This window comes from Manacus vitellinus, unplaced genomic scaffold (genome assembly GCF_001715985.3).
Source record: "Manacus vitellinus isolate BGI_N305 unplaced genomic scaffold, ASM171598v3 scaffold_12_pilon, whole genome shotgun sequence".
In the NCBI taxonomy this organism is placed as follows: domain Eukaryota; kingdom Metazoa; phylum Chordata; class Aves; order Passeriformes; family Pipridae; genus Manacus; species Manacus vitellinus.
Genome location: NW_021938949.1, coordinates 17,878,936 through 17,894,375, shown reverse-complemented (window position 1 = coordinate 17,894,375; position 15,440 = coordinate 17,878,936). Strand labels below are relative to the sequence as shown.

At 61.2% G+C, this 15,440-nt stretch overlaps 2 protein-coding genes across 2 annotated transcripts; both read right to left on the bottom strand.

The window, feature by feature from the left end:
• Window positions 1-5,845: 5,845 nt before the first annotated feature.
• DECR2 (2,4-dienoyl-CoA reductase 2) lies at window positions 5,846-12,368 on the bottom strand. The gene is made up of 9 exons (XM_029957871.1): window positions 12,055-12,368; window positions 11,909-11,977; window positions 11,523-11,574; window positions 10,234-10,369; window positions 9,789-9,913; window positions 9,182-9,275; window positions 8,799-8,903; window positions 7,607-7,795; window positions 5,846-6,720 (listed from the first exon to the last, which is right to left on the bottom strand). Exons 1-9 carry the CDS (start codon window positions 12,366-12,368, stop codon window positions 6,686-6,688), a joined length of 1,119 nt encoding a protein of 372 aa, XP_029813731.1. The 3' UTR covers window positions 5,846-6,685.
• A 1,140-nt stretch (window positions 12,369-13,508) lies between these two features.
• On the bottom strand, window positions 13,509-14,328 carry LOC103763551 (nucleoside diphosphate kinase, mitochondrial-like). Its single transcript, XM_029957870.1, has 4 exons — window positions 14,071-14,328; window positions 13,869-13,970; window positions 13,698-13,798; window positions 13,509-13,629 (listed from the first exon to the last, which is right to left on the bottom strand). Exons 1-4 carry the CDS (start codon window positions 14,326-14,328, stop codon window positions 13,509-13,511), a joined length of 582 nt encoding a protein of 193 aa, XP_029813730.1.
• Window positions 14,329-15,440: the final 1,112 nt, after the last annotated feature.

Genomic DNA, 15,440 nt, shown 5'->3' with positions numbered 1-15,440 from the left:
GGGGGACCATCACAAGGCTCCCCTATCTCGGGTGCCAACCCCAGCACCATCCCCTCCACACACCTTTGAAGATGAAGGTACTGGCAACAGCCTCAATCCCTATCAGCTGTTATCACTTCAGAGAAAAACAAACTGCCTTTAGATTCCCATGCCTTGATCTCCTCTACCCCAACCCAGCACCTCCCTGCCAGGACCACAACCATGGAGCTCAACAACCCCAGCTACTTAAGCAAAAAAAAACCAACCCAACTCCAGTTTTTCTCCCCGTGGGGAGAGGAAAAAAAAAAATCATCCGAACAGAAACCCACAATCACATCAAGTTTATGGAATAAATGCCAGCTGGTCCCTTCCCTTTGACATTTAGCTAATAATTGTTCCAGCCAAACAACCTGACAGGGCTGGGCTCAGTAGCCCATGAATGCCTCTGGTGTTTCGCTAAAGACAACACTTGCTGCTCTCTGGCTCCTCATCCATGTGGTTAAACACATACGTGCTCTCCTTAACCCTTCAGCCCTCTCCAGCCTCAGGAATCATCTGGATGTGACCACTCCTTGTGCTTCAATTTAGCCATTTTTTCCACCACACACACCTTCCATGAACCCACCCTGGGGGCAGCGGCCAGGAAGGAGAGGAGAAGAAAAGGAAGCAGGTACGACCTCCTGCAGTTAGGAGAGGGACAGCAAGAGGACTGGAATTTGCGCCTCATTAACTCCCTGCTGATCCCTACAGATACTTTTGTGATTATCCAGCCAGCCATCAAACCCTGGCCCCTCTCTTACAAGCATCCCAGTTCCAGTTGTAGTACAACCTTTATTTATACCTTGAAGTTCCTCTTTAGTAACTTTAACACCATTTTACCTACTGGTGATATTCCTCCCCTTTAACTTTTACCTGAGCTGGATCTCCATTTTCCAAAATACCCCTTTGGGGCCCAAGTTACAGCTGCTTCCAACAAAATAAGTCAAGAAACCTCCCCAGAACTCCTCCCTTTATTACTCTGCACATCAGGGGAGGGTCAGGGTGGATCTCAGGAAAAGGTTCTTCCCCCAGAGGGTGGTTGGGCACTGAACAGGCTCCCCAGGGCAGTGGGTACAGCCCCAAGGCTGCCAGAGCTCCAGGAGTGTTTGGACAACACTCTCAGGCACATGGTGGGATTATTGGGGTGTCCTGTGCAGGGCCAGGAGTTGGATGATCCCTGTGGGTCCCTTCTGACTCAGGATATTCCATCATCCACTGGGAGCTTACAGACCCCATCACCAACCCCCTCCTCCTTCTCCCTCCGTGTCTCCTCATGCTTTTCTAAGCTGCAAACTCACACCAAGTCTTCTGGAACACACAGTTCACCACAAACATCACTTTTCCTGTTTTGCCAAGCCTTTGCAACACCCCTCTAGGGTGCCTGGTACCTGCTGGCTCAGCTGTTGTCCCATCAGCCTCCCCAGGGTGCTCAGCACTTACTGTGCTGAGGCTCAGTTGTTCTGCACCCCAAAAGCTGGCTGTGCCAGTCTCTTGCTGAAGAGAAAGGTGTTAAAAAAGCGTAATATGCTTCAGCATTACCGGTAGCTGTGCTCAGGGGGAAGGAACAAGCAACTTTAAAGGGACAGGCAAGGCCAGGAGCCTGCAGACAGCCCTTCCCAGCTGGCTCCACAGACAGAGCTCCCGGCAGCACAACGCCTCCCTGCACATCCTGCTTAGTTCAGGAGTGACATTAACACCTTGCAGTCACTCCTCAGGCCACGATCTCGGAGTGTTTTACAGGCTCAGTGTGGCACCTCTGGAGCTCTGGCACAATTCCCACCGGGCTCTGAGCCGCACACGCCACGGGCACCGACAGCACCAGAGCCACCTGCCGTGTCCCCTGCCGTGTCCCCTGCCACCCACACGCCTCTGTGCCCCCACTGCCCGCGTCCTTGGGCTCTCCACGCCGAGTGCAGAGGCACAGGGCAATGAACGGTGCCCTGCTGAGGTGCCAACGTGCCCCGGAGCCGCGGGCACCCTGCGCAGGGTCCGGGAGCCTCCGCCGAGCACGGACCGGCTGCTTCTGCTCCCTGTGCTGGAACAGCAGCGGGGCCGGCAGGCACGGAGTGCCCGTGCTTTGTCCAGCACAAAGCCTCTCTCACCTGGCAGAGGCAGGAGCAGCCCAGGTGCTTCTGGAACTCCCTCCAAAGAATCTGTAATCACGACACGGGTCTGCCAGCAATATCTTCTGCACACACAGTGCCCTCACCAACAAAGAAGTTGTCTATCTCCGCTTTACAGAGCTATTTCCTGAAATAAATACCTCTGTTTTATCTTTAAGAGGTGTTTTCAGCACGAGATAAAAAGCCCTCCTCCAGCAAAACCCTCTTCACACATGATTTGCTTTGTCATGGCACTTAAATACACGCGCAGAAGCTCCGGCTGGAGGATGAGAGCAGATCCGACCACGCACAGAGAAACTTCACAGCAATACCTGCACGCCTCAAAAAAAATAAATCCCCTTTTCCTGGTAGCGATGCCAGCACAGGCCAATGAATAAAATACCAACAAACGCATCTCCATCCCAAGGGGTGCTGCCAGAGCTCGCTCCATTTTGGGTCATACCAGGCAGCTTCAAATTATATTGCATCTCATCTGCTGCAGGGAAACACAGGCTCGCCGGGGTACAAAGCAGCAGGAAGAGGGGGAAAAATACACATTCAAGCTGTCAAAGTTGGAATAAGCGAGGTAGCACAGAATCACGGAACGGTTTGGGCTGGAAGGGACCGTAAAGATCATCTAATTCCAACCCCCTGCCGTGAGCAGGGATGCCACCCATAAGGTATTTTCGAGGTGATCCACAACCAGTGCAGTGCCAACAGGGGAGCCTCGGCACTGAGGGGGGCACGGGGCAGTCCCAGATCCCGGGATCTCACCACTGCCCAGAGAAATCCAAACGCGTTAATGATGGAGAACAAAGGGGGGATGCGGTTCCTAGCGGCACTGCCGGGACGCTGTTCCCAGCGGACTGGGCGCTGGAAAACAGGAGCTCCAGTTTCTCCTGGATGCAGGAGGCACAGAGGGAGCCATTCGGGCCCACGCGTGCCCTTCACCTGCGACGGCAGCGGGGCGGGCGGCGCAGACGATGCCCTTGCGGACATGAAAGGCTCCTCCAAGGGCCGGAGCCACGGACACGAGCCACGGACAGAGCCATCACCACCAAGCGGGCGGACCGGCACCCCCGGCACGGTGGCCGCGCTGGCGTGCCGAGGCAGGGCCCAGGCCGGGCAGACGTGTTGCCGGGCCGGTGCGTCGCGGCCCGGCCACCTGCTCGGGCCCCGTAGGCGTGGCGAACTGCACAAGCTCCGTCACCCGCACGAAGCCGTCGCCGTCGCGGTCCAGGCGTCGAAGACGGGCCGGAGTCCGCGGCTCCTTCCGCCGGCGGGGCTCGGCGCGCCCCCCGGGGCCGCGGCTGTCCCCGGCCACCCCGGAACCAGGGCGGCGGGCCCCGGGTCGGGACGGCGGGCTCAAGTGCCCCAGAGGTCCAGCTCCCGTTTCCAGCTCCAGCTCCGGCTCCGCGGTACAGCGCCGGGTCCAGGCTCCGGCTCCACGTTCCAGCTCCGCTCCAGCCGGGCCCCGTCCCGGCCCCGGGGCAGCGGGGGCTCGGTCCCGGCGGACGCGCTCCATGTTTCACCGCGGCGCTTGCGCGGCCGCCGCCGCCCGCCCCGGGCCATGCCCCGCGGCCATGCCCCGCCTCACATCGGGGCGTGCACGTGCGCTCCCCGCGCACACACGGCGTTTGTGCGAGGAGCCGGCCCCGGGGGCGGCCCCGCCGGTCTCGCCCGCGGGGACCCGCTGCGCTGCGGAGGGGCCGGGCAATGGCGGAGGCGGCGCGCCGAGAAACAACCCGCGCCCGCCCGCCCACCGCCCGCTCGGGCCGCACGCGGGAGAACCGCCCAGATCCAAGCCGCCGCCGCCCAGTAGGCCGGGGGGTGACGTCACTCGCCTGCCGGTGCGTCCCGCCCCGCCGCGGCGCGACCGTGCGGAGCCAGCGCCCCTCCCCTGCCTCGTGCGCGGCGGGGGCCGGCGGGAGGCGGCTACGCCGGCAGAGCACGTGGGAGGCCGGAACCCCCGAACCCCCGGGGCACGCGAAACCGGCCCCCGACCCCCTCTGGGGATGGAGCGGGAACCGGGACCCCCGAACCCCCCCGGGGATGGAGCGGGAACCGGGACCCCCGAACCCTTCCGTGGATGAACGGTCCGTGCCTCGGGAACCCCGAACCTCTGCAGGGGGGAACTGTGCACCGAGACCCCTGAACCCCTCCGGGGCAGCACCGTGCACCGGGATGTCTGAACCCCCCCGTGGGAAATCGTGAGCTGGGGCTCCCAAGCCCCTCCAGGGGGTGCACCGTGCACTGGGACCCCAAACCCCTCCGGGGGGAATCGTGCACCTGGATCCCCAATCCCCTCCTGGGAGATGAACCATAAATCAGGATGCCCAAACCCCTCCAGGGAAGGCATCATGCTCTGGGACCCCAAACCCCTCTGGGGGGATGAACCGTGCACCAGGACTCCCAGCCCCATCTGGTGAGGGGCACTGTGCACTGGGACACAGAGCTGGGACCACCACATGGATTAATGCCCAAGTTCAGGGCTCACAGCCTGTGGGTTCAGCCAACTGGCCATTTCTGCTGGAGCACTGGGATGACCCCACTGACACACTCGTGAACTGGCTGACCAGGTGGAATTACAGCCCCTGGGTATAATTAGCAGCAAACCTGATGAGCAAGAGAATCCCTGGCCACAGTGACCCTGCCCAGGCCATGGATGTGTGGGACCGCTCGGGCTGAGCCTGGTTGGGCCACAATGTGTCCCCCAGCATGGCTTTCCCAAAGCTTCACAGCTTGACCCCAAGAGCTGGAGTTCAGCAGCATCTCTGGAGAGGATATCACCCCTGTCCAATCAGTCCAGTGCTGGGAAGGATGGAAACCTCCACTTCAAATCCTTTTCCTCATTGTAGCCATTTCCAAAAGTGAGCAAGGCAGGAGGGGGCTCCTTTGTCAGTCCCACAGGGGGAAGTGCACAGCTGCTCTCCCTGGAAGACACCTGCCTAAAACACTCCCTGCAAAATCCCCTGGGCATTACAACTCTGAGTTTCCAGACAGCTCAAGCACCCAGGGATCCAGCCTGCACAAGGCTGGAGGGCCCAGCCTGATGCTGTGAGCAGCAGCTCTGCACCCCTCGATGTGTTCCTGCAGCTCCAGGACGTGGCCCAAGGCTGGGCTCGAAGCTCTGTCCTTCCCCTGGTGCTGGAGGCACGTGGCCAGGGGCTTGGTTCCCTCTTCCTTTGGTGGCCACAGAGCCAGGACAGCCCTGACAGTGCCCAAGTCACTTGGCTGTGGTTAAATATGACAGTAAAACACACGGACACTCCCAGAACAGGGATGCAGGTCAGCGAGGACCAACACATCCCACACAGGTACCTTCTCCAGGAGAAAATACATGTCCTGTTATCTAGGAAGAGGGATATCCTGGTGGGAGGCAAATCCCAGGAGACCTGGGCAAAGGACAACCCCCAGATCCCAACCTAAGCCCTGCATCCCCATCCCTCTGAAGGGGTCAGTCTCTCACCGAACACCTCAGCACCTCCCTGTCACCTCTGGCTGCTGGAACCACCTTCCCAGAGCAGGCTGGGGCTCAGGAGGGGGCAGGTCCCCCCGTCCCACTGGCCTGGAGCACTGGAACACCACAGCATTGAGGACTGGGGCCACACAAGGCAATGGGAGCAGCGGTTTTCCCCCCTCCCTCGGGACCCAACACCAGGACCAGTCGCCAGGGCAGGGTGTGGGTGCTGAAGCTGCTCCTGCTCAGAGAGAAGCATCACTGCTCAGGGTGCAAATTCTTTATTCGTGACCTGAAGGAAGGAGCAAAACCTGGCAAGTTTACAATCAAGTAGGAAACACAATTAGGTGGGAAAACAAGCTTCATGGAATTCAGAGTGAGGCTAAAAGCTGCCTTCAGCGGCAGGAGGCTGCATGGGAGCAGTGTGTGCCCCCAGGGTGCTGGCACCCCAGTCCTCTGGGAGGATCTGCCTTCACACCAGCTCTGCTCCTGGGAGAGGGGCACCTTGGCTGCATCCATGGCAGCCTTCAGGATGCCCACTCTGGACTCCCGGAGGGGATGAGGCCACTTCCCCCTGCCAGGGGCCGGTTGTTTCCCCTCTGAGAGCTGCTGGATCCTGCTGCAAAGGTAGAGCTGGCCCCACCACACTGGGTGATTCTGACCCCAGGTGAGCTGAGCTACTCCCCCTCCCTCAAAGGAGCTGCTGCTGGGGGTCCTGGGCAGTTCTCAGGCTGAGATGGGGGCAGAAGAGGATGGATATCCCGGGGCAGCACTGCCTGGGACTTGGGAAAGGCCAGGAGAGCAGCTCAGAGGAACACAAAGGGACAGTGACCATCCCAGCCTCACCCCTTGTGCTGTCCCTGCACCCTCAGCCACAGCAGCTCAGAAGACAGTCAAGGCACAGGATAGGTGTGGGACTGCTCCCCACCCAGTAACTCCTGAGCTCTGTCCCCCAGGCAGACACAGGGCTGGCAGTGTCACCACCACCCCCAGTTACCAATCAGAGGCCATGGCCATGGGCACCTGCTCTGGGACAGGTGTCACCCCGAGGGGTCCCCGGGCAGCTTCGGTCACGTCTGTCCATCGGTCAGTCCCACGCTGTCCATCACTGGGGTTGGTTTGCTCCTGCAGACCAGAAATCTGCAAGAGAATGTGGAGGTGGGGACACAGTCCTGCCTCGCCAGGCCCGGCTCATGGAGGCTACTGGGTGGGACACAGGCAGGGGAGACGGGAAGGAAGGAGACCCCTTTCCCTGACAGCCTGGGGGGAACACACACAAGGAAGAGACTGTTGGGACCCTCTGTGCCCAATCCTGCTGCTGGGGCACAGCAAAGGGACATCATGTTGCTTTGGGGGACACTCAGAGGTGTCTGGACAAGCATCCAGTGGGAATGACAAGAAACACCATGTCACAATGCAGGCTCAAAGGACACCTAGGAGTGACATGGACACTCCTAGTCACCTCTAGGAGTGTCCATGAGGTCACCATACCCACTGCCATGGCAGCCATGCACATAGAGAATCGTGGAACTGTTTAGGTTGGAAAAGCCCTCTGTGATCATCAGGTCCAACCATTCCCCCAGCACTGCCAAGGCCACCACTAACCCCTGTCCCCAGGTGCCACATCCACATGGCTATTAAATCCCTCCAGGGATGGGGACTCCACCACTGCCCTGGGCAGCTGTGCCAGTGCCTGACCACCCTGTCAGTGAAGAAATTTTCCCAATATTCAATATAAACCTCCCTTAGTGCAACTTTGGGCTGTTTCCCCTTGTCCTGTCCCTTGTTCCCTGGGAGCAGAGCCTGACCCATCCCTGGCTCCACCCTCCTGTCAGGGAGTTGTAGAGAGCAAGAAGATCCCCCCTGAGCCTCCTTTGCTCCAGGCTAAACCCCCAAGCTCCCTCAGCTGCTCCACATCAGACTTGTGCTCTGTTCCACAGGGAAAGTGTTTCCCTGAGGAGCCCTGCTCCGACCCCCCGGGGGGAAATGCACGTCACCTAGAGTTTAGCAGAGGATGAGGCAATACCCAGCAAGGCAGAGAAGCTGTTGGCAGAGGTGAGCCAGCTCCCACCATCCACGACCAGGGTGGTTCCTGTCACGTAGGAGGAGAGGGGGCTCGCCAGGTACAGGCTGCTGTGGGCAATCTCCGTCTTGTTCCCCGCGCGCTGCAGGGGGATCGTGTCAAACAGGCTCGATTTCTCAGCAAATTTCCCACCTAAAAGCGACAGAAAATAGTCAGCTTGGATCGTGGGAGCACCTGCCCATCACCACAGCCTGCCAGGTACTGCAGCACTGCCTGTGGGGCTTGTTCAGTGCTCCAGGGACCTGCAATCGGATCCTGGGACAACCCTGGGGACACAAACCTGGGGAGAGCTAAAGGAGGGGAGCTCAGGCCCAGCAGTGGGGTTTGTACTGACACAGCAAGCTCAACATAGGACCTCAGAGAGCTTTAGAATCATGGAATCATGGAATGGTTTGGGTTGGAAGGGACCTTAAAGCTCACCCTATTCCAACCCCCTGCCCTGGGCAGGGACACCTTCCACTAGCCCAGGTTGCTCCAAGCCCTGTCCAACCTGGCCTTGGACACTTCCAGGGATGGGGGGCAGCACAGCTCTCTGGCTGGGAAGCCCCTCACCACCTCACAGACGAAAATTCTTCCAATATCCCCTAACACCTTGCCGCCCTCTGGCAGGGAAGCCATTCCCCCTTGGCCTGTCCCTCCATCCCTTGTCCCAAGTCCCTCTCCAGCTCTCCTGGAGCCCCTTTAGGCACTGGAAGGGGCTCTCAGGTCTCCCTGGAGCCTTCTCTTCTCCAGGTGAACCCCCCCAGCTCTCCAAGCCTGGCTCCAGAGCAGAGGGGCTCCAGCCCTTACAGAATCTTCATGGCCTTCTCTGGACTCACTCCAACAGTTCCATGTTTTTCTCAGCCTCCAGGGCTGCACCAGCACTCCCCTGATGGACTACAAGAGCCAAACCATCAGGCAAGGCTGAGTTTTGGGGGAGCACGTTCCATCATGGCATCAGAGAGCACAAAAAGATGCCACTCAAGGGAAAAAACAGTGCCCTGGGAGGTACCAGGGTTGTGGAAAGGGCTGTTCCCCCACAGGGACGTGCCAGCCCACAGGACAGCCTTGCCCAGCAGCAACACTGGCACTGGGGGTCCCCCTGGTCCCCTCCCAGGGAGATGCCAGGCAGGGATGGGAGCCCAGGTTGCCTCACCCAGTCGCCGGAAGCCCTCGGTGCCCGTGATGGGTCCTGGGGCCAAGCTGTTCACACGGATGTTGTTGGGTCCCCACTCCACAGCCAGGTGACGGGTCATGGCATCTGGGGAGGGATTACAACAGGAATGAGACATGGGCAGCAGAGCCATTCCAGTAACTTTTTTATTGGGGGGTGGAGGGCAGGCAAAAAGAAGACTCTGGCTGAGAACAAAGGACCCTGGGAGAGAGGGAAGAGCCTCATCCCAAACCCAGGCATCCAGTAACCACACCCATTCATGCTTGCCCCTCCCCAGGACATCTTCCCATCCCAACATTTGGGAAGAACTGTCTTTTTTACTGGCCCCACACAACTCAGAGCCCCAGCAGGGAGCACTGAAGTACCTATAGCAGCCTTGGCAGCTCCAGCATGCACCTGGAGGGCCTGCCCTCGGTAGCTCAGGGTCGCTGTGATGTTAACGATGACCCCGCCGTGGTCCTGGGGAAGGAAAGGAGATGTGGAGTTAGGAAACAGCACAAAGGGTCACATAGGGAGGACAGCAGAGCTGGGTTAGGAGGGACAGTCACCCACAGGCACTGCCAAACCATCACTGGGGCAGCTCTGTCCACCCAACCTCAGAGCTGGGGCAGTCAGAGGAGCCCTGCCAGGAAGGTGGGACATGCAGGGAACAAGGAAAGGACAAGAAAAAGCAAAAGAGCTGGAGAAGGAGCAGCAGATCACAGGTTCTTCAGGTGGCAGAGTATGGAACAGCCCAAAGCCCAAGGACAAGCAGGATTCCCAGGTCAGGGCTGGGATCCCTGGAAGGGAATGGAATGGATCTGCACAGAGTGGGTGGCAGAGGCCCAGCAGCACGGCCCTGAGTACACGGTTGCTGTGCTCCCTTGTGCCCTCCACACTTCCCCAAATTCCTCAGGAGCACAGTATGGTTTGACACTACCCCCCACCTACCAGAGCCTCTCCTCCGAGTCCTCTGGCTCCAGTGCCACTCACCCGGAAATATTTCTCAAAGAGGACTTTGGAGGTGTTGAAGGTGCCGATGGTGTCGATGTCTATCACTGTCTTGAAGGCGTTGAAGGACAGGGCACTGGCTGGGCACAGGAAATTTCCTGCAGCACCTGAACAACAGGAACAGTCAGAACAAGACCAGGAGAGATCCCACAGGTTCAGGGCAATTCTCTGACAGGCAGGGCGAGGGATACAGTCTGGGTAGACTGGCGAGCACGTGGAGACAGCCCTGATATGGGGACACGCTGGTGGCTCCAGGTGCCCAGCAGCACGGCCAGCCCGAGGGCAGAGGCAGGGAGGGTCCAGTCCAGGCAAACAGGGATGGCCATGCACCATGAACCTCCGTGCTCCCAGGGAGGCCCATGCAGGAACATGCCCTTCCCAGTAGCAAGCCTGTCCCAAATCCTCCCCCTGCCCACTCCATCCTCACCGTTAATGAGGATGTCGATCCTCTTGAACTCCTTCAGCGCCTCATCCACCGCTGCCACGATGGTCTGGGGCTGCCTCACATCTAGGGACAGAGGCAGGCACTGCTGCCCTGTGGCTGCCACCAGCTTTTTGGAGGCCTGCAAGAATAAAAAGAGACTTCAGAAGCTTTCTGGGACTTTCTTCAATAGGGGTTGGACCTAGACCTTGTATCAGGTGAGCACAAAGTCGGGGAGGAGCCACATCCCTGTGAGCACACAGCAAACAGCGTGGCCAGGGGAGAGACCTGTCTGAACATGGCCAGCTCCTGCCTGGCAGCAGCCTGGGAGCCCTGGGGTAGACAGGGAAAACTCCTGCACATCATGTCCCAACCAAACTGGATGCTGGCCTGGCCCTGAGGCTACAACTTGCTAAGCTCAGTTATCTTTGTGGCCTGCCATGGACACAGCACACCCCAGGAAACATCTCTGCAGGGCAAGTACAAAGGTTGGACCCCAACGAGGCATTTCTGGCATGAGTACAGACATCATTAACCTTTAGGTCCAAACAGTTAGTGGGCAAAAGGGCAAAGGCAGAGCAGGCAGGTGTCAGCTGTGAAAGGGGCCAGCTCTGCAGCTCAGGGTCTGCCACAAGCCACCCCTGAGACTCATTAAGAAAGTGATTTTCCCTAGCAAATTAAGCACAACATCCAGTGACACTCCACCTCCCTGCTTGGACTCCTTGGGCCCCTTCTGTGAGAGGCTTTGAGCCCCAACAACACTCTGGTGCACTGAGCACCAGGAGCCCCAGCCTGTGACCCAGAGGACTAAAACCTGCTGAGCTTTGCAGCTTTTTCTAGCATATAAGGGAACATGAAGTTACAGCACACCTGCACCTTCCCCTCTGCCCCAAAACACAGGAGCTTTTGAGGCTCAGTGTACCCACCTCAACCAACACAACCCTTGCACAAGGGCATCTGGAACTACTCCAAGCTGAGGTTTAAGTCTGCCCTTGGGTTCTGCCACGTTTCTGCTGACAAACCTCTACCTCATCTTGTTTCTCCCTCTCTCACCCAGAAAAAGCCAACGTGATGTGTGGAAGATCCCCCCTAGAGCAGGTTCCAGGTTAACTGAGCTGTGCCAGGAGGTGCAGCCCCCCTAAACCTGCAGGCACCCTGCCCAGCACCACCAGCTGCTGGTGCTGGAGTGCTCAGAGCTGGGAGACAGGGCAGCTCCGGCAAGTCCTCTCTCCTGCTGCACTATTCCCAGGGCTCCCAGCTGCAGCCGGGGAGGGCGGAAGCATTCCCAGACTCACCTCGGACACCCGCTCCAGGTTCCGGCTGGCAATGACGGTCCGGCAGCCGTGCCTGCAGGGAACGGGCTGGTCAGAGGGGCCGGGTGGCGCCGGCTCCTCACCGGCACCTCGGCAGTGTGGGCAGGCCCTGGAGGAGCCGCTGCGGCCCCGAGCCCGCAGAGAGAACCAGAGCTCTGCCCCGGGCTGGGACGGGGCCGGTCCTGCTCCCACAGCCGCAGCCCCGGAGCCAGTCCCGCTCCTGCCCAAAGCTCTGCTCGGGGCTCTGCTGCCCTCGGCTTCACACCCCGGGGCTTCCAGGGCCCGTCACCGCAGCTGGGGAAGAGAAGGGAAAGGGGAAGGGGAGAGGGGAAGGAGAGAAAGAAGGAGGGAGGGAGGGGTGTCCGGACCTCATGAAGATCTCGGCGATGCGGAAGCCGATGCCGGAGCCGCCGCCGGTGATGAAGGCGACCTGACCCCTGCGGGAACAGAGGGACGGTGAGAGCCGGGCCCCGGGGGATGCGGCGCGGTGGACCCCCGCGGCCCCGGGACTCACGCGAGCAGTCGGGGCTGAGCAGGTGCCGGTACTCCCGCAGACACTCGTCCGCCTCCTCGTCCGGAGGCGGCTCGCCGCGCCATGGCGGCCTCGCCATGGACGGGCGGGGGCACCGCGCACTGCGCCTGCGCGGCGGCCGCCGCGTCGCCCTTGGCAACGGCGTGAGCCAGGGGCGGCCACAGCGCCCCCCAGCGGCCACGACGGGAGCTGCAGCACCGCGGGCGGAGCGGAGCTCCCGGCGATTCCCGGCGATTCCCGGCCATTTCCCGGCGATTCCCGGCCATTCCCGGCCATTCCCGGCCATTCCCGGCCATTCCCGGCCATTCCCGGCGGTGTCCCAGTGCTCCCAGCGGTGTCCCAGTGCATCCCAGAGGTGTCCCAGTGCTCCCGGCGATTCCCGCCGGTGTTCCGGTGCATCCCAGCGGTGTCCCGGTGCTCCCAGTGATTCCCAGAGGTGTCCCAGTGCATCCCAGTGGTGCCCCAGTGCTCCCAGTGCTCCCAAGTGCATCCCAGTGGTGTTCCGGTGGTGTCCCAGTGCTTCCCAGTACAACCCAGTGGTGTCCCAGTGCATCCCAGCGGTGTCCCAGTACTCCCAGTGATTCCCAGTACACCCCAGTGGTGCATCCCAGTGTTGTCCTAGTGCTTCCCAGTGGTGTCCCAGTGCTCCCAGTGCTTCCCAATACAACCCAGTGGTGTCCGAGTGTTGTCCCAGTGCTCTCAGTGGTGTCTCAGTACATCCCATTGGTGTTCCAGTGCTCCCAGTTGCTTCCCAGTACATCTCAGTGGTGTCCCAGTGTTTCCCAGTGGTGTCTCAGTACATCCCAGTGGTGTCCCAGTGGTGTTCTAGTACATCACAGTGGTATCCCAGTGTTTCCCAGTGCCACCCAGTGGTGTCCCGGTGTCCCTTGACAGCCCAGCCTCTGTGTCCCAGTCTCTTCCAGCGACCTACAGAGGCTACTGCAGCCCACCAGTGCCGCCCAGAGCCTCCCAGTAACACCCCAGTGCCCAACGGGAACAGCCCGGTGCCTCCCAGAGTTTTTCTGTAACACCCCAGTGCCCTCTGGTGTTACCTCAGTGTATCCCAGAGCTTCCCAGAATCGCCCCAGTCTCCCAGTGACATCCCAGTGGCTCCCAGAACTTCCCAGTACCAGCCCTGTGCCCTCTGAGGACACCGTGGTGCCTCACAGAGTTTCCCAGTATCACCCCACTCCTCCTGGGGACATCCCAGTGCCTCTACAGGGATATCCCAGTGCTTCCCAGTGCTACCCCAGTGCCCCCCAGGGACAGTCCAGCACCTCACAGTGACATCCCAGCACTTCCCAGAGCTTCCCAGTACCACCTCAGTACCCCTCAGAGCCCCCCAGCACTTGCTGATGGCATCTGAGGGATGAGACCGGAGCCAGGGCTGGAGGCACGGGGGTTTATTGGGGGTGTCCACGCACGGGGGTCCATCCCTAGGGCCCGTAGGTGTGGTCCCTGTCTCTGCTCTCCCAGTCCACCAGCTCGTCCCGCTGGAACCAGAAGCCGATCTCCCTCTGGGCCGTCTCCACGGAGTCACTGGCATGGACGACGTTCCTGTGAGGGGACAGGGGTGGGGATAGTGCCACGGCCATGGGGTCCCACCACCATCCCCCCTGCCCTACCTGCTGATGTGCACACTGAGATCCCCCCGGATGGTCCCCACGGAGTCGGTGTCCCCAACCATGGCCCGCGTGGACCTGACCACGTTGTAGCCCTCCCACACCTGCGGGACAGGGACAGCTGAGCCCTCCATGCCCCCCGGGACCCCCGAGCCCCCCGGCCTGGCCCCTCACCATGGCCACCACCGGCCCCGAGGTCATGTAGGTGACGAGTGCAGGGTAGAAGGGCTTGTGCCGCAGCTCCTGGTAGTGCCTGTCCACGAGCCCCTGGTCCACCTGACGGGAGCGGGGGGTGACAGTGGGGACACCCCCCCGGCACCCCCTCCCGGCACTCCCCGGCCGGCCGTGGAGCGGCATTCCCTGCAGGAACGGGTACCTGGAGCAGCTTCATGGCCACCAGCCTGAAGCCGCGGCGCTCGAAGCGCTGGATGATGTTCCCCACGACGCCGCTGCCACCGCGTCCGGCTTGCCAGGACCAGCGTCTCTCCCGCAGGCTCCGGGGGGCTGCGCCGCCGAGGGCAGCCGTTACGCTCCGCGGACACGGCGGAACAGCTGCGCACGGCAGGACCCCAAAACGCCCCCGCGGCACCACGGGTTTTGCTTGCGTCCCGGCGGCTGCCGAAGGGAATCCCATCCCCGTCCGTGTCCCCCTCCCATCCCCGTCCGGTCCCCCATCCCCGTCCGTGTCCCCATCCCGTCCGTGTCCCCATCCCCGTCCCCATCCCATCGCGGGCGCGGCCTCTGGCCGAGCTGTGCCTCTCAGGCCGGCGGGGTCCCAGCAGAGACCCAAGGGACCTGCCACAAAGCCCTGATGGGTGTTGGGGATGTGTCCCCAGCCAGGAAACCCCCTTTGGCCCAGTGTTGTCTCTGGTTTTGGCTGATGGCTCCGCACTGCCGTGTGCCCGGGCCGGGGCTGCGGGTGCCACCCTGCCTCCTGCCCGGCCCCGGGTCCTTCCCCCTGCCCGGAGGGTCCCTGGTCACGGCGTCCACTGGTGGAGAGCAAAACCGAGCACGGTGGGCTGGAGGGGTCTGGCATCGCTCTTACCCACAGCACTGCGGGCAGCAGGGTCTGACTGCACCGCGGGCCCTGCCACAGCTGCGCTGCAGGAGGGGACAGAAGTGCCCCAAGGGACTTTGCATCCTGTCCGCTGAAGGGACAGAGGGGACAGGAAGGAGAGGAAGGGAGAGGGAGAGAGGACGCCAAGCCGGGGCATTTCACCATCAGCCCCAGCCTTCGGGTTCCCATCCTGGGCTGCAGGGCTGGGTAGCCCCGGTGCTGGCGGGGGCAGAGTGAGACAAACCACCCCGAAAATTCACCCCCTTTTCTGGGCATTGCTGGACATCCTGCTTTGCCGGGATCCTGCCCCGTCCCCCCAGGACAGCTCCGGGGTCCCTCCATCACAGCCCCGGGGACATCGAACCCCTCGGGACCTTCAGGGAGCAGCGAGCTCTGGCCTCTGCCCCGCACTGGCACACGGGGATGGGGTAGGAGACCCTGGCACCGACTCACACCACAGAGGAGTGAAGGACCCCGCGGGCTGGGACCCGGCCAGGATGGAGGGATCGGGAGCACCGGGAAGGGATGGGCCACCGGGGGCAGGAGGGGACAGGAGCCCCGAGGGGCAGGACAGACTGGGAACAGGAGGGGGACAGGACAGGGTCCCCAGGGGCAGGGCAGGGATCCGGAGTGGGTCCCCAGGGGCAGGATAGGGAAGGGGCTGAAGGGAATATAGGGATTGGGACAGG